Raw genomic sequence first — 24,545 nt, 5'->3', positions numbered from 1 at the left:
AGCGTGTGCGAGTTTTGATCTAAAGAATTTCTAACCGAGCGTAACTGTTAAAGGAAATAGAATGATTTCTTCACAACATCAGAGATCTGATTATTAAAGAGAAGGCAGAATCAATAAACACCCCAAGGAGGATACAAGAGTAACCTGTCTATCGAACAATGTCGGGATTAATGAGGGTACTGGACTGTGGCCTTAGTTAAGCGTGAGACCTATGGCAGGAAAGAAATGAATCAAGAATTATGCCTAAGTATCAAAAACTAGACACTGGAGTGATTGATTTACCAAAATGAGTAATCGGAGGGGATAAAGGTGCACCATAAAACCAACACACAATAGTTTTATCAGTATTAAGTACTAACTGATGGTCCCAAAGCTAGGCAGCAACAGACTGGAGACAAGTAAAAAGTGGAGTGAGGGATGATGTAGATGGGGAGGTGAGGTATAGTAGAAGAATGTCATCTGCATAGAAGTAAACTAAGGTTCCAAAAGACTGAATGAAGGCAGCAAGAGGGCTTAAAAAGAAATTGAAAAGAAGGGGGGAAATTGTTGAACCTTGAGGTACCCCTTGGTGCAGATCCTTTTGTTCAGAAACAGTATCAGAAAACAAAACCTGGAATGAGTGATGGCAAAGAAAGGAAGTGAACCATGCTAAAACTGTGCCAGAAATCCCAAGAGAAGATAAATGTGCAAGAAGAAGAGAGTGATTAACCAGATCAAAAGCTGCAGAAAGGTCCAAAGAGATAGCTAAGACAGTATTGGGTTGATCAAAGTGAGACCTAAACTCACTATGGTTCTGTACTATAATGCACTCTGAATCCTGATTGCTGTGGATGAAGGGCCAATATTTTTTCTGAAAAACAAGTAAGCTGAGTGAATACAACTTTTTCAAGTACTTTGGACATGTAGCAAAGGTTGGATACCGGGCGGTAATGATTAAGAATAGTATTTTTCAAGATGGGAACCTGACCTGAAGATAGACTAAGGTTAATCAGAGTAACAAAGTCAGAAGCAGATCTAACTCCGGCATCCTTAACCAAGAAGATGGAAGAGTTTTCATAGTAGACATAGTTTTTTGCAAGGAGAAAAGGGATGGCATATTGGAAGAAGACCAGGAGAATAAACCAAACTGAGAATGGGAAATGCGTTGAGATGTGGAAGGACTGGGCAATATTGGGAATGTGTTCACTAAGGTATCGATCTTATTAATGAAAAATACAGAAAGATCTTCTCCAGAAAGGGGTATGTGCACATGTGCATAGTATTCGTTGCTAAGCAGGATGACAACTGCTTGTAGATAGAAAAAAGATCTTTAGACGGATTTGAGGATGTTAAAGAGTTTCTTGGCAATAAAATATTTTTCCCCTTCTTTAAATGATAGTTGAAGTCAAGATATAACTGCCAGCATTTCTGGAGAGTGGCAGGAGTTTTAGACTTTTTCCAAAGCGTTTCGGCTTGATGATACTGATGCTTAAGATGCCGCAGGGTTGATGAGTACCAGATAGTCCTTTTAGAGGAACACCGTTGATGAAAAGTTTTTAGAGCAATGTTATCAAGACCTTGAGTCACGACAGTATGCCAGGATTCAGCCTGATCATTGAGTGGTTTAGAGTAAAGTCTGATGGAGAAAGTGAAGACACATCAATCTGGGACAGGGCCCTACTTCAGTAGCCAGAAGACAATGGCTGTGTAATGGGAGGTAATGGTAACTGGAGATGGAAAAGAATATGATAATGGTCAGACCATGAGAGAAGTGAGAAAGAAAAGGCAGACAAGGATGCATGAGAATCCTGGAGAGTAAGAACTAGGTCTACAGTATGGACTGCGACATGAGTAGAGGAAGAGATCCACTGATATAAGGAAAGGTCAGACACAAAATTATGGAACCGTATAGTGGCTTCTGATAAAGCTTGCGACAGGACTCCCAACCCTCACCAAAGAGAGACAGGGGACAATAAAATAAAATGACATAGAACGGTAAGTGCATCTATCCTGACTATTAAAAGCTCAGGATGGGAAAACGGAGAGGTGATTTCAGATATTTTCAAATCAGTTTTATAAATTATAGCCATACCACCTCCTGATTTGGAGGTTCAGGATGCAAAATAAACATTATAATTTGAAGGGAGACACAAGCAGAGATGGGGTTCCTCCCCTGTTATGATCCAGCAGGGGAGGAATCCCATCTCTAGTTGTGTCTTCCTTCAAAAGATGTTAAGGATTGCATGGAATCAAACAGGATAAGAGTCATGCTGAAAACAAAATGCACTTTGAAATCCTTCTGGAAAGAAAGTCCCTGTGTTTTGGGGAACAGTGTAATGGTGAGGGTATACTACCATCCACCTAGGGAGGATATGGAAACCATTTTTCTAGATTCTGTTTCATTTCACTAACAAATTTTGAAATAAAATAATAATGTGAGATTTCAGTTAGCCCAGTTCTGATTGGGTAAATGCCTCATTGGGACATGAGAGGGCAGCAAAGTATCTGGATGCCATAAATGACTTCTTCATGAAGCAGCTAGTCCTTGAAATGAAGAGAGGGATCTAGTGCTCACGGAAATGCAGGACTTGGTGCTAGGGGTCATGGTGGTGGGGCTACTTGGCAACAGTGATCATAACTCGATCTAATTTGACATAGTTGGTGAGGGTGTCAGCTGGGGATCATGATGGGTCCGAGTTCCTTTTGTTGATATGGCTTCTTTTTGCCTTTTGTTTCTTGATCATTTCATGATTAATATGGTCTAGAACCTGTTCTGTTGGTGAAACATTGATCTAGTAGTTTGTTGTCTAGGCCTTAGCTGGGCAAACTATCAGGTGGTTGTTTTTGCTCTTTGGGCTGATTTTTTTTATTTTTCTATGAAAATAATCATTATACTAGTGCTACTGATTAATTGTACTACTTACTACTACTACTTATCATTTCTATAGCGCTACTAGACTTACGCAACACTGTACACTGGACACAAAGAGGCAGTCCCTGCTCAAAAGAGCTTACAATCTAACTAGGACAGACAAACAGGACAAATAAGGGATAAGGGAATTACAAAGGTGGGAATGATAAAAATGGGTGCTGAACAAGTGAGTAAGGGTTAGGAGTAAAAGCAACATAACTGAAAATTGTGGCTAATGATCAGAGTTAACACAAAATTTTTAAAGATGATTAAAATGAATGCCATTAACACCGATCGCCCTGGGCTGAACTGAGTATCTACCTCACTCCCATCAAAAGCATCCACCCCCTCACAAGAGCAACATACTACCCCTCCCTTAAGAATGCTCTGATGACTAAGAAAGACCAAACAGGACTGATCCCCAGATACTACTACTCGTGCTGGCTCCAGGTTCAAAATAGTTACAACCTGTGAAGGTAGTCTTGTGGTAGCACTACTAGGGTCCTGACCTCTAGCACTAGTACTGCAAAACTAGTGCTGGAGGTTGTGACTACCATTTTGAACCCATGAGCAGAAGCAACTCAGGACTGCTCTTACTTGCAGTACCCTAGATCACCAAGGTATCCTTACAGTAGACTGGAGAGGGGGGGCTACAGGGGATGGGGAAGCACTTTGGGGGTATGCTCTGGGGGCTTTGGGAAGGGGGTGGATGTTCCTGAAGAATTACCTCAGAACATCCATTCCCTCCCAAAGCCCCAGTGATTAAAAATGTAAAAAATACAATCAAAATATTTAGGGCTCCTTTTACCAAGCTGCAGTAAAAGATGCCCTGCAGTAGTGTTGACATGTGGACTTGCCATGGACCGAGGCGCCTTTTACTACAGCGAGTAAAAAGCTAAAAAAAAGGAAATGGCTGTGTGCCACCTATTTAGGTGACAGTAAGGGCTCCCGTACTAACCCGGCGGTAACTCCTTGTCAGTAAAAAAATAATTTTCTGGTCATGCCGGAAATAGAGCGACAATACTGCTGGTGATAGTGCCGGATTGGTGCATGACAAAGCAATGTTAGCTCTACCACCGCTTTGTAAAAGGGCCCTTAATTAGGTGATTAAAAACTACACTGCCTCCCACTAAAAGAACGAATCATGTTCAAAGTTTGCACCTGGTCCATAAAATCGTTCACGGTGAGGCCCCGGTCTATATGTCAGACCTCATAGACTTGCTAACCAGAAACACAAAAAGGTCAGCACGCACATTCTTGAATCTCCACTACCCCAGCTGCAAAGGACTTAAATATAAATCAACATATGCATCCAGCTTCTCCTACATAAGCGCACAACTATGGAACGCACTACCACATGTCATAAAAACAATGCACGACCTAACAATCTTCTGAAAATTACTGAAAACCAACCTGTTCAAAAAGGCATACCACAATGATCCATCCTAAATACTAGACAACGAAACTCTACTTAAACTAGACAAAATCGAACTCTCTACACTAGACTGCTTCATTTACGTAGTCACTAATGAACGTTACGCACCACCACTTTATTTCTCATGCTGGAAATGAACTTTCTATATTTGATTGTCTAACATACTCTATAATTTACTCTATCATTTATGAACTTTAATGTAATACCACTTTGCAATCTACTCTACCATTTATACACTTTAATGCAATACCACTTTGTATTTCTCAATCCGGAAATGGCGATTGCCATTATGGCATAATGTAAGCCACATTGAGCCTGCAAATAGGTGGGAAAATGTGGGATACAAGTGCAACAAACAAACAAATTAATTAATTAATTGTGATAAAAAAAGTTTAACCGAACAACGCTACACATTATGGACCAGATTCTAAATATTTACTTTTTTTTACTCAAAGCACTTAGGAAGTTATTAGTAGAAGTTCTAACAAAGGATAACTCATGATTCTTGAGTTGTTGGTCAAGTTTGAAGACATGTGATCTCTTAGTTTTCATCTTAGGTTTTATTCTGGGGTTTTTCAAATATATAGAGACACTTGTCCCATTATTTCTTTAAAAAGTCTGCCTCTATGTTGTGGGCTTGTAGGGAAGTTGTAATGTTTTAGTTTCTTCAGTAGGAATGATGGGTTTTCTTTTTTTGTGTGTTAATGAAACTCTGCGGGAAAAACAGCCCTTTGGTAGCGGCCGGGCCATTTCTCCAGGGACCTTTTTACTGCAGTGGGTAAAAAGTCCCCCCAAAATAGCCATGTGGTAAGATAACTCTTACCGTGTGGCCATTCGGCGGGGAGCACTTTCCGCCATCTCTCCCGTGATAACCTGGTAGTAACTGGGCAGCTTGTTGTGGTACCTGATTACCACCGGGTTACCGCCAGACTAGAAAAAAATTAAAAATTTCCAGAGCTCCTGAAATGGCGGGTGCTTGACCCAGAACTACCACTGCCTGCTGCGTTGGGCAGGCGGTAGTTCAGATTCAGCATTCGGTAAACCCGAATTGGGATTACCGCCACTTTGTAAAAGACATCCTCTGTTGCTTATTGCATATGAATGCTTGAATGTAAATGGCAGTTCTTTTTCTTTTTTTGTGTTTTTTTTGTGTCTGCTTTGAATGTGTACTGTATAACATTTCAGTCAAGTCTTTTTTTTAGGATATAATCACTGGACAATAAGGAAAACTGCTGCAGTTGCATTTATCTCTAAAAGGGAGACTATAATAAAATGAGCACAACAGAAACTAAAAGGAAATGTTACAAAGATTAAAAGTTTATATATGGTGTGGACACTAAAAATACTGTCTTAGAGACACAGACCAAATATAGTCTATACATTAAAAAAGGTTAACAGAAGACTGAAACACTGCTGGAATGATTAATTGGTGAGGTAAAAGAAGGTATTAAAGTACAAAAAGGCAGTTCTCAAAAAGTGGAAAACAAATTGCAAATGAAGGCCCCAAAATTCAAAGGCAACTATTACCTGGATAAGTGCCTTAAGCTTCCCTTTCCATGGATTTTCAGCATGGTACCAGAAGATTGGAGAGTGGCCAATATAACACCGATTTTTAAAAAAGGTTCCAGAGGTGATCCGGGAAATTAAAGACCAGTGAGCCCGACGTTGGTGCCAGGCAAAATGGTAGAGACTATTATAAAGAACAAAATAACAGCATATTCAGAAGACGTGAACAAACATGTGGATAAAAGTGAGCCCGTCGATATTGTGTATCTGGATTTTCAAAAAGCATTTGAAAAAGTATCTCATGAAAGACTCCAGAGGAAATTGGAGAGTCATGGGATAGGATGTAGTGTTCTATTGTGGATTTAAAACTGTTTAAAGGTTATAAAACAGAGAATAGGGTTAAACGGTTAGTATTCTCAATGGAGAAAGGTTGATAGTGGGGTTCCTCGGGGGTCTGTGCTGGGACCGCTGCTTTTTAATAAATGATCTAGAGATGGGAGTAACTAGTAAGGTAATTAAATATGCTGATGACAAAGTTGTTAAATCACAAGAGGATTGTGAAAAATTACAAGAGAACCTTATGAGACTAGGAGACTGGGTATCCAAATAGCAGATGACGTTTAATATGAGCAAGTACAAAAAATCAAAAATGAGGTGGCGTCATGTGTATGAGGCACAGTGTAGAGGCGGGTTGGGTATGCCTGAACTGAAAGATTATAATCAGGCTTGTTTGAGAAGACACTTGAGAGACTGGATCCTGGGCACGTCAACCTACACAGATATAGGGTGGGAACAAGCGTATTTTCGACCATGGTCTCTGAGCTACTTGTTGCACTCGAAAAGAGGGGGAATACCAACTCCAATAAAAGATAGTGTGCTCTTACAGCCCATGCAACATATCTGGAGGGTACTGCTCGGTTGTTGGGGGCAGGACCCAGAAAGTAGTGTACTATTATCGATAGTTGGGAATGCAGAGTTCCCAGCGGGAAGGGACAATCGAATCTTCAGGGATCTGGAGAGCCATGGGGTGACACTTTTGGAGAACTTTATCTAGGCAGATGGGACGGTGCTGCCCTTTGGGGAGTTTGAGGGGCAATGTGCGGGAGGCCTGATGACAAGAATGGCGTATCTACAATTAGCACATTACATTAGAGGATTACCCCGGCCAACACTCTCACTGGCATTTGGGGGGGAAATCAGAGACTTTCTTAGAGGGGATGCAGTGGGGCAAGCATCAGTATCCTGGTTCCATAAGGCATTGGGAGAGTTTAAGCCTAAGGAGGACATTGGAGAAGTGGTGGAGCGTTGGGAGAAGGAGGTGGGTGGAGAAAATAGCGAAGGGAAGGTTATGGCAGCACTTAAAGGAATTACAGGGGTAGTGCACAGTGCAGAATTACAGGAATGTCATTTTAGATCGATACATAGGGCATATTTCTTGGGTAGACAAGCGTGGCATGCAGGAATAGAAGGAGCGGACAAATGCAGGAAATGTGGAATGAAATGCCTTCACTAGCACATGTGATGTGGCAGTGTAGGCCCATTCGGGGTTTCTGGACGGCTCTCGCCTGGTTTGTCTCGGAGATTCTGTGAAGTAGGATACAGTTCACATTTGCTCGCATAATGTTTAGTTCATTAACGGTGTGGGATGTAGGGACCAGGGAAGAAAAACTGTTCCTAAGTAAATCATGCATTCTGGGGAAAAAGTGCATACTAAATCACTGGATCACAGACATACCACCCTCATATTGGTATTGGAGGAATAAATTACATGCGCTCATGCTATGGGAGGCGCAGGGTGCTCGGTACACAGCAAAAAGGTGACAACAGTTTATTAAAATGTGGAAAGCTTACTTGAACGCAATTGCTCCTAGAGCTAGAAGTCAGGTACTGAATGAGTTGGGGTGAATATGGCGTGAATGGAGGGGATGGGGGGGGGGGGGGGGGAGATAGTAACAAGGGGTTTAAGGGGGAATATGGGTGAGGGGTTGTACGAAATGCATCTCGGTCCAAAAACATATGCAAGAGTACAATTGTATAAGGAGACGGGGTAGGGGGAAGAAAGGAGGAGGGACAATAGGAATATGAAAGGATCATAAGGAGTAGTGATGCACTGTACTTATCTGAAGGTCATCTGTTGCTGGACAGTATACAGGGAATGGCGAGTGGTGGTATTGTAAGCAAGTATACTATGAAATGATTCTCAATAAAAGATGTTCCCAAATAGGCATGGGAGAGAGGGGAGGGGAGTAGACCGGAACAGAGTGCCATTAGATATAACACATGCAGAGTTAACAGCTGAACTTAAGGTTTTGTTTCAAGGATCACTTAATTGCAATGTCATGACCCACACGATCGTAGAAGGCATGGCCGAAGAGGAGGGGGGAAAGGAAAGGGGAGAAAATATAGAAATCAGAATTTAATGCTTAATGGATGCATATATGGGTGATTCCTTAATGTTTCTTCCATTGGAACTATATACCGGTATCACATGCTGCACTGTTAATAAACAGTTGTGGAAACATAGGGTAGGCTAGGGCAGTGGCGTAGCCAGAAGTCAATTTTTGGGTGGGCCAACAGGTTGGATGGGTGGGCACTAGACAGTGGTGTGCTGGTAAATGTTTAACAAAAGGCTCTCTCCCCGGTCCACCTCTGCGCCCATCCACCTCCCCCCCCCCCCCCCCCCCCCATCCACCTCCCCTCAAAATTGCAGAGTTGGCTATAGCCGGGGAGAGAGCCTGGGGGGGGGGGCAATGCATTACTGTCTCCAGGAAAAAAAAAAAAAATGATCCCAGGTTCCAATTTAATTCATGTTTAATGTGGGATAAAATGCCATAAATAAGTAAATAAATATAAACTTTTAATGTTGAGCACCTGATTCTCAAAGTGGACATATCCAAACACTATAATGAAAATAAAAAGATTTTTTTTCTACCTTTGTTGTCTGGTGACTGTTTTTCTGATCATGCTGGCCCAGTATCCGATTCTGCTGCTATCTGTCCTCTTAACTCCGTTTCCAGGGCTTCCTTTCCATTTATTTCTTTACTTTCCTCCTTTCTTCTTCATTTCTTGCTCTATATCCATAAGTAAAAGCTGGGTCCTCTGCAGACTTGACTGTCTAGTGGATCCAGCTTCTGCCTATTTTCTTCATCCATGTGCAGTTTTTCTCCTCTCTTCCCTCATCTCATTTCCTTCCTCATTCTTCCATCCCCTCCATCCATGTTCAGCATTTCTTCTCTCTCCCTTCCCTCTCTTCCATCCATGTCCAGCAACCCTCCTCTCCCCTTCCCTCCATCCAGCAACCCTCCTCTCCCCTTCTTCCACCATGTCCAGCAACCCTCCTCTCCCCTTCTTCCACCATGTCCAGCAACCCTCCTCTCCCCCTTCCCCTTCATCCAGCAACCCTCCTCTCCCCTGCCCTCTCCTCTCCCCTTCTTCCACCATGTCCAGCAACACTCCTCTCCACTTCCTTCCCTCCATCCAGCAACCCTCCTCTCCCCTTCTTCCACCATGTCCTGCAACCCTCCTCTCCCCTTCCCTTCATCCAGCAACCCTCCTCTCCCCTTTGCCCTCTCCTCTCCCCTTCTTCCACCATGTCCAGCAACCCTCCTCTCCCCTTCCTTCCACCAGCAACCCTCCTCTCCCCCTTCTTCCACCATATCCAGCACCCTCCTCTCCCCTTCCCCTCCATCCAGCAACCCTCCTCTCCCCTTCTTCCACCATGTGCAGCAACCCTCCTCTCCCCTTCTTCCACCATGTCCAGCAACCCTCCTCTCCCCTTCCCTCCATCCAGCAACCTCCTTTCCCCTTCTTCCACCATATCCAGCAACCCTCCTCTCCCCTTCCCTTCATCCAGCAACCCTCCTCTCCCCTGCCCTCTCCTCTCCCCTTCTTCCACCATGTCCAGCAACCCTCCTCTCCCCTTCCCTCCATCCAGCAACCCTCCTCTCCCCTTCTTCCACCATATCCAGCAACCCTCCTCTCCCCTTCCCTTCATCCAGCAACCCTCCTCTCCCCTGCCCTCTCCTCTCCCCTTCTTCCACCATATCCAGCAACCCTCCTCTCCCCTTCCCTTCATCCAGCAACCCTCCTCTCCCCTGCCCTCTCCTCTTCCCTTCTTCCAACCATGTCCAGCAACCCTCCTCTCCCCTTCCCTCCATCCAGCAACCCTCCTCTCCCCTTCTTCCACCATGTGCAGCAACCCTCCTCTCCTGTCTGCCCTGTTTCCTTCCGGCCCCCCCCCCTGCCGCCGTACCTTTAAATATTACAGTTTTGCTGGAGTCGCGGGCGGCCGGCATTGAAGACATCGGCAGGCTTACGCCGGTTCCAGCAGCCTTCCCTTCCCTCGATGCAAGTCGGATGATGGCTCCGCCCTCTTCTGACGTATTTCCTGTTTCTACGAGGGCGGAGCCATCATCCGACTTGCAACGAGGGAAGGCTGCTGGAACCGGCGTAAGCCTGCCGATGTCTTCAATGCCGGCCGCCCGCGACTCCAGCAAAACTGTAATATTTAAAGGTACGGCGGGCGGGCGGCGGCGGCGGGGCAGTGGCGGGCTGGGGAGGCAGATGCGGGATCGGAGCTCAGCCTGCTCCCTCCGCTCCGCTGCCTCCACTGCTGGGTGGGCCTGAACCAAAACTGGGTGGGCCTGGGCCCGTGGCTACGCCCCTGGGCTAGGGTAGGGGTAGGGGTGATAAAACTGTTAAAAGCTTGATGATTGCCTTTAACGTCCTATTTCTATTGTATTTGTTTTGATGTTTGAATTGCTGAATACCCGCATTGTGTTTATTTTGAATTGCCATCAATACAAATGTTGAAACATAATATGAGCAAGTACAAAGTGATGCATGTGGGAAAGAGAAACCCGAACTACAGCTACGTAATGCAAGGTTCCACGTTAGGAGTCACTGACCAGGAAAGAGATCTAGGTGTCTTCATTGATGATATGTTGAATCCCTCTGCTTAGTGTGCGGTGGCAGCGGCTAAGAAAGCAAATACAATGTTGGGTATTATTAGGAAAGGAATGGAAAACAAAAATGAGGATGTTATAATGCCTTTGTATTGCTCCATGGTGCAATACTGTGTGCAATTCTGGTCACTGCATCTCAAAAAAGATATAGTGGAATTTGAAAAGGTGTAAAGAAGGGTGACAAAAATGATAAAGGGGATGGGACGACTTCCCAATGAGGAAAGGCAAAGCGGCTAGGGCTCTTCAGCTTGGAGAAAAGACGGCTGACGGGAGATATGATAGAGGTCTATAAAATAATGAATGGAGTGAAACGGGTAGACATAAATCGCTTGTTTAGTCTTCCAAAAATACTAGGACTAGGGGGCACGCAATGAAGCTACATAGTAGTAAATTTCAAAAGAATCGTAGAAAATATTTCTTCGCTCAGTGTGTAATTAAATTCTGGAATTTGTTGCCAGAGAGTGCAGTAAAAGCAGCTAGCTTAGTGAGATTTTAAAAAAGTTTGGATGGCTTCCTAAAGAAAAAGTCCATTGATCATTATTAAAATGGACTTGGAGAAAATCTACTGCTTGTTTCTAGAATTGTTTCTAGAATAAGCGGCATAAAATGTATTGTACTGTTTTGGGATCTTGAAATGTATTTGTGACCTGGATTGGCCACTGTTGGAAGAAACAGGATGCTGGACTTGATGGACCTTCGGTCTGTCCCACTATGGCAACACTTATGTACTTAGGATAGTGCTGGACAGATGGTGGGTGTTTCACGAAACTATACAGATAGCGGTAATATTCAGGACACCCATATAGCTATCTGGATAATGGCACTAAATATACACAAATAATTTAAACACTGTATTCAGCATATAAAGCAAACGGCAACCACAGGGGCCCTTTTACAAAGCCGTGGGATGGCTAATGCATGGGTAGCAAGCGACAAATTGGTACTACTGCCAGGGTAGCTTGTGCGCCCGGCAGTAATTCAGAATTTGGTGTACGCCGAATCCCTACCACAGGGGGCATTTCTGGTAGTAACTGCCAGTGCAGCTGCCTTGGCATGTAATGTAATTGACATTTAACTACTAGACACGGGTAGTGTGTGAGGCTGTCAATGGCTGGCAGCATCTGCTCATTTTAATTTTTGCGCAGGCCCATTACAAAAATGGCCTTTTACCCAGCTGTGGTAAAAAGTGGCCCAGCACACGCCCAAAAGACATGCCCACATTCCACGGCTTTGTAAAAGGACCCCACAGTGTTTAAATATTGGGGCAGAAGAAAATTGGAAAGAATATAACGAATGGCAAATTACACGTGGAGGGGCATAATCGAAAGTGGGTGCCCATCTCCATGGGCGGCCATGCGAAGGGGCGGGACAAACCGTATTTTCGAAAAAAGATGGGCGCCCATCTTTTTTTCAATAATACGGGTTGTGCGGGGCAAATGCCTAGGAGTTGGGCTTTTTTGAGCTGGGCGCTATCGGTTTTCAGCGATAATGGAAGCCGAAGGCACCCAGCTCAAAAATGAACAAATCCAAGGCGTTGGGTCGTGAGAGAGGCCATGATTCGTAGTGCACTGGTCCCCCTGACATGCCAGGACACCAACTGGGCACCCTAGGGGGCATTTTTACAAATTAAAAAAAAATTAAAATAGATCCCAGGTGCATAGCACCCTTCCCTTGTGTGCTGAGCCCCCCAAAATCCCCCCAAAACCCACAAGTCTACACCATTACCATAGCCCTAAGGGGTGCAGGGGGGCACCTACATGTGGGTACAGTGGGTTTTGGGGTTTTTTGGAGGGCTCAACATTAACCAGCACAAGTGGAACAGGTAGGGGGGGATGGGCCTGGGTCCACCTGCCTGACGTCCACTGTACCCACTAACAACTGCTCCAAGGGACCTGCATACTGCTGTCAGGGAGCTGGGGATGGCATTTGAGGCTCACATACAGGCTGTCAAAAAATTTTTTTTAAAGTTCTTTTTTTGTGGTGAGAGGGGGTTAGTGGCCACTGGGGGAGTCAGGGGAGGTCATCCCCGATTCCTTCCGGTGGTCATCTGGCCAGTTGGGGTACTTTTTTGGGACTTGGGTCGTGAAAAAAAAGGGTCCAGCAAAAGCGACCCAAATTCTCGCTTCTGCCGCCCTTTTTTTTTCGATTATCGGCCGAAGGCGCCCATCTCTCCTCGGCCGATAAACACGCCCCAGTCCCGCCTTCACCATGCCTCCGACATGCCCCCGCCAACTTTGTTCATTCCCGCGACAGAGTGCAGTTGAAGATGCCCAAAATCGGCTTTCGATTATACCGATTTGGGTGCCTTTGCGAGATGGGCGCCCATCTCCCGATTTGGGTCGAAATATGGGCGCCCATCACTTTCGAAAATAAGGCCGATAGTCCCTCATATTCTATATATGGTGCTGACAAAAATCACTATTCTATAAACTGTGTTTAAAGTTAGGTGCGGTTTACAGGATAGAGCTTACACCTGGGAATCGTGGCTAACTTTAGGCATGTACAATCACAAAAGAGAGGGACAAACAGCATACAAAATAATACAGAAACAAAAAAAGCAACACTGGGCTTCCAGGATCGGGATAATCAATGTCCTCCTTTATTAAATGATGAGCAGACACGGGCCGTGTTTCGGCGCACAGGCGCCTGCTTCAGGGGTCTAACATAAAATAACATTTATTATTTATTGTTACATTTGTATCCCACATTTTCCCACCTATTTGCAGGCTCAATGTGGCTTACATAGTACTGTATCGGCGTTCGCCAATTCCGGTATGAACAAATACAAGGTGATGTTGTGGTAGAATAAGGTTCATGTGTGACAGATACATTAGGGGATCTTAGAGAGGAAGAGTTAAGTTATGTCCATTACGAGCTTTGGTTTCGTTGTGTTGCAGATATTCAGTCTTTTATGTTGGGTCAGTGGGGTATGCCTTTTTGAACAGGTTTGTTTTTAATGATTTCTGGAAATTTAGGTGGTCATACGTTGTTTTTACAACTTTTGGCAGTGCGTTCCATAGTTGTGCGTTTACCTGCAATCCCGCATTCCTCCTCCTGCTGTTTCCCTCCCTTCCCCTCATCTACCTTATTTTCTGATTTGCACTACAATTATTATGTTGTTCTTCTCACCAAATGTTGTAAGCCACATAGAGCCTGCCTTAATGGGATTATGTGGGATATAAATGTTCACAATAAATAAAAATAAATAAATAGGAAAAGCTGGATGCTTAAGTTGATTTGTATTTGATTCCTTTGCAGCTTGGGTAGTGGAGATTTAGGTATGTTCGAGCTGATCCTATTGTGTTTCTGGTTGGCCGTAAATAATTTTATGAACCAGGGTGCAGATTTTGAAAGCAATACGTTCTTTGATTGGGAGCCAGTGCAGTTTTTCTTGGAGGGGTTTGGCGCTTTCAAACCGTGTTTTTCCAAATATAAGCCTGGCTGCTGTGTTTTGAGCGGTCTGAAGTTTCTTTATGATTTGTTCTTTGCATCCCGCATAAATTCCATTGCAGTAGTCTGCGTGGCTTAGTACCATTGATTGTATCAAGTTGCGGAATATTTCCTCGGGAAGAATGGTTTCATGCGTTTGAGTTTCCACATTGAGTGAAACATTTTCTTTATTGTGGATTTTGCCTGGTTCTCTAGTGAGAGGTTCCGGTCGATTGTAACGCCGAGAAATTTCAGGCTGTCTGAGATAGGAAGGGTGTACCCTGGGGTGTTTATGTTTGTGGGTTTATACGTGTTGTATTGGGATGAGATGGTGAGACAGTGTGTTTTTTCTGTGTTGAGTTTTAGTTGGAATGCATTTGCCCATGAGTCCATGATGTTCAAGCTAAGCTTGATTTCATTGGTGATTTCTGCCAGATCGTGTTTGTAAGGGATGTATATTGTGATGTCATCCGCGTAGATGAATGGGTTAAGGCCTTGGTTGGATAAGGACTTGGCTAGTGGGGTCATCATAAGGTTGAAAAGGATCGGTGATAATGGTGATCCTTTTGGTACTCTACAGTCTGCTTTCCACGGTGATGATATGGTTGAGCTTGATTTCACTTGATATGTTCTAGTGGTTAGGAAACCCCTGATCAATTTAAGTGTGTTTCCACCAATCCTGAAATAATCTAGGAGTCTTAGTAGTATTTTATGGTTGACCATGTTGAACGCACTGTCGAATTGGAGGAGAAGTATGCTTTTACCTGTGGCTATTTCCTGCTTGAATTCAGTTAGGAGAGTAATTAATTAATTAAGCAACATTTATACCCCACTTTTTCCCACAGTTTTGCTGTTTCGGTGCTATGTAGGGGGTGAAATCCTATTGTGAATTTGTTTATGTAATCATTAAATTGTTTGGTTACCATGCTTTCCATTAATTTGACTATCAGTGGGATAAATGCTACTGGGCGGTAGTTAGTGATGTCATTCATTTTTTTCTTGGTGTCTTTTGGGATAGGGGTGAGTAGGATGTTGCCTTTTTCCTTAGGGAAGTAACCTTGTTGAAGCATGTAGTTTAAGTGGGATGTGAAGTCTGCTATTAAGTGATGAGGGGTGGATTTTATTAGGTAACTGGGGCAGGTATCCAATTGACAGCGAGTGTTGGAGAACCTGTTAATCGCCTGGGTTACTGTATCGGCGGTGAGGAGAGCGAAGTTTGACCAGGTTCGGTCCGCTGGGTATTCACCAGGGGTTGGGTCCAAACCGTCAATGAAATTTTCGGTGTCCGTGTTGTCCTGAGGTAGATATTTTCGTAGATTTGCAATTTTTTCGTTGAAGTATTTAGCAAGATTGTCTGCAGATGGGATGTCAGTATTGGGTTTGGTGGCTGGAGTTATGTCTAGTAGTTAAATGTCAATTAAAACATGCATACATAAATCACCATAAAGTCATAAATTGTTTTATGTGAATGTATTATTTTTACGTTGGCAAAATAATACATTCAAATAAAACAATGATTACACATTAATATACAAGACTTAAATATGCAATAATATTGGACAATTTAAGAAATAAACAGTCCATGTGTTCATATATGTGTTTAAAATTCTGCATCCAGACCGGTTGTCATCCATAATTATATTATTTTCAAATGAAAACCAAAGAATCATTCAATTTTTTGTCTTATAGCGCTACAACTGAATACCCCGTATATCCTCTTATAGATCTTTATACCGGAAAAAAAAACTTTAGGCATGACTGAAATGTGGCAAATGTATGCGCCCAAATTAGGCACATATCTCCTCTGATTCTATAATAGTGCTGGGCAGACTTATACGGTCTGTGCCAGAGCCGGTGGTGGGAGGCGGGGCTGGTGGTTGGGAGGTAGGGATAGTGCTGGGCAGACTTATACAGTCTGTGCCCTGAAGAGAACAGGTACAAATCAAGGTAGGGTATACACAAAAAGTAGCACATATGAGTTTATCTTGTTGGGCAGACTGGATGGACCGTGCAGGTCTTTTTCTGCCGTCATTACTATGTACTATGTTATGTAACAATGCTTGTCAATGTTGTACCCATGACCCTCCCATTTCTGCACCTCCTTTTTAGTTCACATGTAAAATTTAGGTGGAAACCCTGCACCTAAATGTATGTGCTATAGTTCAATTAAATCTAATTGTGCCAAAAATTAGTTAATAAGCCAATTATCAGTGCTAATTAGCTCATTATCAATTATATTGAACAAATACCCAAAGTTGTACATGCAATTTTTAGGAACTTTTATAGAATTTGGGGGAAGGCACCCAAAATTCAGTGCCAAGTCATGATATGCGCCCTACTAAATTGGCCAACGAGCATTACTGCTATAACTGGGTGCTAATTGGCACCACTTTGGATTTGTCTGCACTTCTTGCTACATGCTCTTGTATAACGATAGGTGCCCAAATTCCATGTGCAAAGAAAGGTTACTGTGGTGGAGGAACACTGAATCTCACGAAGCACCCCAAATAATAAGGGACAGTGGGAAGTGGACCAAGGACTTTTTTTTCCTCCAGATAAAATACAAAGACTCCTGAGGTAGGCCTTTTGCCGAAACACAGTGCTGTGTGGAGTCTTCTATCACTAATAAACATGGTTTCATTGAGTACTTGAAATTTTCTCAATTTGTCCTTGGAGCGCCTTGGTCCACTGCTTACTGTCCCTTCTTCTTTGCACCCAAATCCCATAGCACACAATCCAAAAGGAGCGTGACCATGGAAGGAGCATGGGTGGGTCAGGGGCATTCCTAAAATTTGCAAGCAGTGTTATAGAATACCAGGGATGCGAGCCCAAATTGGGCACCAGGAATTACACCTGGTTTCAGCAGGCATGAATCCCTGGTGCTCAAAATCTGAACGCAGAAATTGGCATTCAATGCTAGTCTATAATAGGCGCTCATCTTTGACTGCCCATTATAAAATGGGCAGTCAAATGGCACCGATTTTCGAAAGCCCTGTACTGAACTAGCCCAAAGAGAACAGCAAGTGAGATGATTACCATTTGCAGATGGCACAAAATTACTCAAAGTTGTAAAATCAAGAGTGGATTGTATAGGGGGGGGGGGGGGGGACTGAAGAACCAGCCATCTGAATGGCACCTGAAATTTAATGCAGACAAGCGTTAAAGAAATGAACGTAGGGGAAAATAATCTAAACAAACCCCCTGTTCCATAATTTGGCACCTAATGTTAGGCAGCAATTGAGGGGGTGGATTCTATAAATGGAGCCCTAAGTTAGTACCAGGAAGATCCACGCTAAAGTAGTATTCTACAAGTACGCTCTGCGTAGAGCACCCTTTACAAAATACCCTCTCCTCCCCCTAGCTGGAGAGCAAATCTTGCCCCTCTCTCTTTTTAGCTGGGTGCTGTAAAGAATGCTTCAGACTCCTGCACTTTTGCTGGATGGGGTTTCCCAACTAGGAACATGATACATCCATCCTGCTGCAGGTCTATCTTGGAAGCTTAATGCTGAAGGACGAAAGAGTTAAGATAGGGAGAGAGATACATGCAAACAGACTAAGGATTGTAGGAACAGAAAGTGAGGATGATTTTGATGTGAAAAAATATGTTGTCATTGGTTGTTGTATGAGGTGAAGGTGGTGCAGGTGAACGCTGGGAAGAGGCAGGTGGGGTTGTCGGAGTCAAAATGATGTTATGCCTAATACTCCTTTGCGATTAATAGGGCTATTCATCTTGATTTTACCCTCTGTCACGCTGCCCCTTTGCCGACAGCTCAGGCCCACTAGCTTTCTAATGGAATGTAAGATGAAGCAGCTTCCATGAAACCTTGAGAAATCATCTAAGGTCTTTCATTTCCATCTCAGAAATAGAGCTGAAGCAAAGCTTTACGTAAGTAACGAGTTGACCACCTGTGCACAGGAGAGAGTATTACCTGGAAGAAACGGAGCTGTGACACGCAGAGAACGCTGGTACTGAAAGTGAATTCCTTTCCTATACTGACAGTTTAGGGGCCGATATAATGTCATGCATTAGAACTGTTTCAGCGCACTGGGTTCTAATGCACAAGCTGAAAAAGACTTATTCCCAATGCAGTAAACTAATGGCATTCAAATTACCAAAGAATTTTTAAAAATATACACCGAGAGAAAGAACAGCATCCACCTCCTCAGTAATATGCTGCACTTTTCTGTGTTAGAAGGAAGTCTTTTTTGCTTTTGCCTTTCCTGTCAACGTGTGACTCAGGCACTGACCAGCAGAAAAAATATACTTTCTCCTCTCAAGGCTATGCGGTCAGTCCAGGGTCAGGGAGGCTCTCAACCTGAGAGCATCCGATACTGTGATATCCTTCATGGACCAATATTACTTACCTGGTCCTGGGGAAGTGTCCAGCGACATCCTGTTCTCATGCTGCCAAAATATGTGCTCTCTTATTTGGCAGACTGACCCTAATGGTGCACCACTCTTGTCTTCCAAAGCTAGGTGGGGGTCGGGGCATCCAGGTGCCCAGGAAAGGTTTTAGGGCCCACTGTACCAAAAAGGACATTTTTGATGGGTGTGTGAGGTGGAGAGTCAAGGGAGCGGTCCAAGGCCATCCAAGAGGTCTGCCAGAAAGGCTTATCTGAGGTCACATTGGATAATCTTTACTCGTGGCCTGAGCTGGAGTAAAGACTCAGCTGTACATGAAAAGTAATAAAACAGCATCACAATTTAGCACTTTTTGTATAACAGGAACAATCTAAATTCAGCTTTTCCATGTGCTTTGTATGCCCACCATGCTGCTCTTTAGCCAGGTGGGGGGCCCAGACCACTCTCAGTCCGCCCCTGACCCACGCCTAACCCTTAACCAACAAGCAAGCACTGCCCAGTGAAAATTATTAAAGAGAAAAAAAGACATAGAAGAGAAATACCAAATGAGACAAATGAGGGAAGAGAAGGAAGGAAGGAAGGAGAAAGGGAACTGAAAAGCACCAGGCAGAGGCAGAAAGAGAAAACAATGAGTTAAGAGTGCATTTGGAGTGGCACATGTAACAACTTTTGAGTTTTTCTGTACATACGTTTTGCAGCTGGCTGAATGCGTACTCAAAGCCCGCCTTGTAATCCGTTGTCCCCTTCGCTGCCATGTCCCGCACGGCATCCTTGATCACTTTCTTGTTGCGTACATTAGCTTGAACAAGCTGCCTGAAGCAGGATGCTGCTTCCGCCTTCTCGTTGAACTAAGAGATGGGAAAGAAAATCCGAATAATTCAGATGATGATGAAACTTGCTGGGAATCAGATCATATAAACAGAAATTATTATGGCAGATAAAGACCATAAGGTCCACCCAGTCTGTCCAAATTACTTCCCTTTGCAATGCTGTTCACCACTTTTAAATTTCATTGCTGTTTTCACTCTTATCCACTTCATTTTTCAATCAGGCATCTATTCTGTAAATATATAATTTCTGATATTGCTCTAAACTCCAAATGGCAAGAGTTTAGAGCAATATCAGAAGTTATATATTATCTTGTGTCATATATATTTAAATTATGACACAAGATGTAAGGACCTAATTATGACAAAGACACTGAGATACCTCAAACATATAAATAATGCAGAAAAAAAAGCCTTTTGGGGATTTGGACTTTTAGGTTTATTACTTGTCTTTGAGACTCCAAATGTCATAATTAGGTCCTTACATCTTGTGTCATAATTTTGGTAGAGCTCATGCAGTATTTTGAATGTTCCGCTCTGAATTGCTCCCCACTCTGTTCATGGAGGTCTCCAGAACTGGAGACAATAGTCCAGAGGAGGCTTTGCCAATTATTTTACATAGAAGCATCATCACCTCCTTTTTGCCACCGATTATGCCTCTCCTGATCAATATTAACATTCTGCTGGCTATGGCTACTGTCTTGTACTGTTTTGCATTCTTAAGGTCATCTGATATGATCACCCTGAGATCTCCCTACTGATTGATGGACAACAGAATCTCACTTTCCCCATCGTGTACTGCTTCCTTGGGTTTCTGAATCTCAAATTCATGTCTCTGTTGGATTTCATTCCATTTTAACTGCCAAGCACTTGACCACTTTCCACTCTTCTGTTTGTCTACTCCAACAGGCATGCTAACTCTGTTGCAGATCTAAGCATCATATGCAGAGAGACAAACCTTTTCTATTAACCTTCCTACAATATGGAGCACAAAAATATTGGACAGAACCGGCACTAAGAGAAATTCTTGTTACTCCACTGATAAATCTTCCTTCCTCAAAGTTCACTCAATTTACCAGTACTCTCTCTTATCTGTTACTCAACCATTTTGTAACTCAGTTGATCATATCGGGTCCACCTACAGGTTCTTCAGTTTATTCATAAGCACCCTTAATGGGACCATGTCAAACATTTTACTGAAAGCCAAGTAAACCACTTCTAGCATGTTTCTCCTCTAGCTCCTTTGTCACTCAAAGAAATTGTTCAGTTTATCTGACCTAATATCCCTATGGATTCAAAGTGCCCCACTATCCTTTCCTTTAGCAATTGTTCCATTAATTTACCCACCAATGAGATCTCATTAATTGACCTGCCTCCTCCCTGTTACCCTTTTAATGAAGAGAAATAGTTTCTGCATATGTCCTATTCTCCAGTACTTCTTTCTCCAAAGATTCCAGAAAGGCATCATGATGAGAAGTCTAAGGGATCTCCTGTGCCTTTCCACTTGTTCAGAAGAAATAATGCACTATTATCCTGTAAGTTTTTCAATGCAGGAAAGAGTCTTTTTGGATGTGCATTATCACTGCACCACCTATATAGCACCATCGTTGGCAGAGTCTGGCATAATCTGATCTTTTTGAAATCAATGAAGATAGGGTTAATATAATTTAAATTGGATATCAAAAAGAAACAGAGGGTCACATGTCCTAGATGGGATAAAAATGTAATGTAACATTCTTACTCTCACTCACATAAACAAAGCATACTGCCCTCTCCTGCAAAATGGACCATGCGTAGTCCTCTGTAGGAGGAGGGGTATTTCTTCAGTGATAATGCACACCTCTTTTCTACCTAAGTGTAGACATGTGTCTCCAGAGGGAAAAGTTATCTTGGGCTCACACATGTCTGTGTATATAGACTTGATGGAACCCCTCCATTGATCTTGGATATATAATTCATGGAACATGATCCATATTTTTAAGTCACTGGTACAATTGTGGTGGAAAGTGTGAGCCCTCCAAAACCCACCAAACATATTCTGTTTCCATGTTGAAGACCAAGTTGCTGCAATCACATTTTTTCACCCCCTTAAAATGTGGTGGACTTGAGTATTGATAGATATTGCTTTTTTTTTTCTTTGTTTTATTGAACGTATTCCAACTCAATCATCTTCTACTCCAAGATGTTCTTTGTAATGTATGTTTGAAATCGTATAAACAAAAAATAAAAAAAGCATCAGCTAAGTATTAGTCTTCAGAGCAGGGAGGTGAATTCAAAATTCATTGATTTAAAAGGGATTTGCATGTAGGGGCTGAATTTCAGCACAAAGATTTACTAACATTTCAATATATCTTTTCTGCGAGTTAAACTGTATTAAATCATGACAAAAGTTTGACTCTCAAAAATGTGTGTTAAAAGGTGTACTAATCTTATTACCTCAGCCTGTGTGCAGTTTCCTTAGGCCTTACAGCTGTAGCTCTCTCCGCATCCCTGCAATTAATTTTTTGTATACTCTGTACCCTCTGGAGGGTGGATCCTTGCTTTTTAAGGGAGTTATAGAAACAAGTCATACAACAGATATTGCATACTTTGCAGAAGTTTAACAATTCCCATGCACTCATTAATACTCAGGACTATTTACCCCAAATACATCTAAGGATCTAGTACAGGCTTAGGCTAAGCTCACGGCAAGGAGTTTGGAAGGGCTGGTGGTACAAAGCCGATACTATTGAAATGGTACAGAGGAGGGAGGGGGTGAAGAAGTCACAGTAAAGCAAAATGAAGTACAGAGAGGGTTGAAAAGAGACAGATGGAAGGGGAAGGGCCTCATCTGTCACTGGTCAGAGCTCACTGCTTAATGACTGCAGCTGTACCATCCTGGATACAGCTGGCACCGATTAGCACTCCACTCAACCTTTCTGTCCTACGTCTCAGCATCTCCTTTTAACAGGGCCAGACCTCTGAGAGAGCAGCTGAATCGTTCTACTTTTAGAGAAGGTGAAGGCGTCTGTGGTGTGGTTTTAGACGGGACAGGGGAGTGCCGTCTTCCATGAAACACTGAAGGTACGAAGGAAGCACGTTCACTCATCCAGCGTCTGGCACTCGAGTCTGATAGTTGCTAGAAATATAAAATGCTCATTAAGAAGCCAGTGATCCAGCAAAAGTGACCAGACTAGTCTCATTAATTAGGACAGATGTGTCCCTCTGGCAGACGGCTGGCACAGGCTGAAGAGCAAACAGAGCTGTTTCTCCATAGGCGCTTTGATTCCCATCACCAGGGACAAGTCATCTGTTTTTAGCCACCGTGCTGGCAGGCTGGTGCTGTCCTTCTCTGGCAATATCGGCTTGTTTGGCATATCCTTTGCTTGCTTCTCTGGAAATAGATACCCAAATCACGAGGAAATATTTTAGGCCAGTCTTGGTTTTATTACTTCTCGTCCTCAGTGTTTATAGACTAAGAAGTCTTCTTTTTCAGGCATCATAATGAAGGAACTCTATGTCATTTCCAAAACTTCCTAAATATCACACTATTTTGGGATGCAAGTTAAAATGTAGGACTGGCCAAAAAGTCTTCCTCTGGAGTTCAGTCTAACTCAGCAGCTGAAAATAATGGGCTGCGGCGCATTTGTTGTGCCAGGAATCGCTAGCGCAGTTTAGTAAATGAGGCCTTATGATTGTAAAATTTATGTGAAGGTTTTAGCCGATCACTTAAATCCTGTAATTGGTTTTCTTGTTGCCCTAAGTGGCATAGCTGAAGTGTTTGTTCAGTACTGGTTTCTACCGCATTGCCTGCCCTGCTCTTCCCCTCATGTCGCTGCATGCTTGTTTTAGTGGTGAGTACTAAACAAGTGAGTATGTGTTAGGAGTTAAAAGCAGCATCAAAAAGGTGGGCTTTTAGCCTAGATTTGAAGATGGACAGAGATGGAGCTTGACGTACCGGTTCAGGAAGTCTATTCCAGGCATATGGTGCAGCAAGATAAAAGGAACAGGGTCTGGAATTAGCGATGGAGGAGAAGGGTGCAGATAAGAGAGATTTACCCAGTGAACGGAGTTCCTGAGGAATGTAGGGAGAGAAGAGAGTGGAGAGGTACTGAGAAGTTGCAGAATGAATTTACTTGTAAGTCAATAAGAGGAGTTTGAACTGTATGTGGAAATGGAGTGACTTGAGGAGAGGGCTAATATGAGCATAGCGACACATTCAACAGCCTATACAATCCACTGGGGTTCATGGCTCCAGTTACTATCAAAGAAAGATTCTTATTAAGAGAAAACTGTCTAAAAAGTGGCATGAAGCAGCATTTGGTATTTTCGAAACCTATTTTTTTAGTCGTTTTTCTATGCTGTTCATCTTCAGTGCATCCAGATCTCAAGGGGGAGTCTTAAGAACAGGATTTGGGCATTACTAAGACTTGGATGTTTTTTAATAATTTATTTATATTTATTTGTAACACTTATACCCCGCGCTTTCCCACTTATTAGCAGTTTCAGTGCAGCTTACATAGTATAATAGGTTTACAAAGTAACATAGAATGGATAATAATTGTAATATAGTGTATAAAGAAGTGGTCAGTTAGATGTGGGTAAGTAAAATGGGTGAGGGTGGTAGAGGTAGGGAAGTGGGGGAAGGGTGTGTAATGGGAAAGCATGTTGTTAATTAAGGAAGAATGTATATTGAGGAGTTGGAAAAGGGATGGATTTAGAAAGGATTAAGTAGGGTAGCATATTCCAGGTTCTGTCTTTATAGTCTGATCCGGGTAGCGCAGATGAACTCCTAATTTAAGTCAGGTCATTTGTGTAGGCTTGCTTAAAGAGGTAAGTTTTTAGGAGCTTCCGGAAGGCTAAGTGGTTGTGGACTGTTCAAACAGCTCTTGGTAAGGTGTTCCAGAGTTGGCTGCCTATGACGGAGAAGTTGAATGCATAATATGTCTTGTACTTAAGTCCTTTACAGTTGGGAAGCTGCAAATTTAGACAGGTTCGAGAAGATTTAGAGCCGTTTCTGGATGGAAGGTCAATCAGATTGTACATGTAGCCTGGGGATTCTCCGTATATATAATGGAACAAAACAAAACCATCCAGGACTAAAAGTGCCCTAAAAGACCAGATGACCACTGGAAGGAATCAGGGATTATCT

At 43.0% G+C, this 24,545-nt stretch overlaps 1 protein-coding gene across 1 annotated transcript in view; it reads right to left on the bottom strand.

Moving 5' to 3' along the window:
* CACNA2D2 (calcium voltage-gated channel auxiliary subunit alpha2delta 2) overlaps positions 1-24,545 on the bottom strand; it is a 1,426,314-nt gene that overhangs the window by 263,775 nt on the left and 1,137,994 nt on the right. Inside the window, exon 10 of the mRNA XM_030206789.1 lies at positions 19,277-19,435. Within this exon, the coding sequence (XP_030062649.1) occupies positions 19,277-19,435 (159 nt within the window). The remainder of the gene's footprint in view (positions 1-19,276; positions 19,436-24,545) is intronic.

Source organism: Microcaecilia unicolor, chromosome 6 (assembly GCF_901765095.1).
Source record: "Microcaecilia unicolor chromosome 6, aMicUni1.1, whole genome shotgun sequence".
Classification (NCBI taxonomy): domain Eukaryota; kingdom Metazoa; phylum Chordata; class Amphibia; order Gymnophiona; family Siphonopidae; genus Microcaecilia; species Microcaecilia unicolor.
This window is presented reverse-complemented; position numbering and strand designations above follow the sequence as displayed.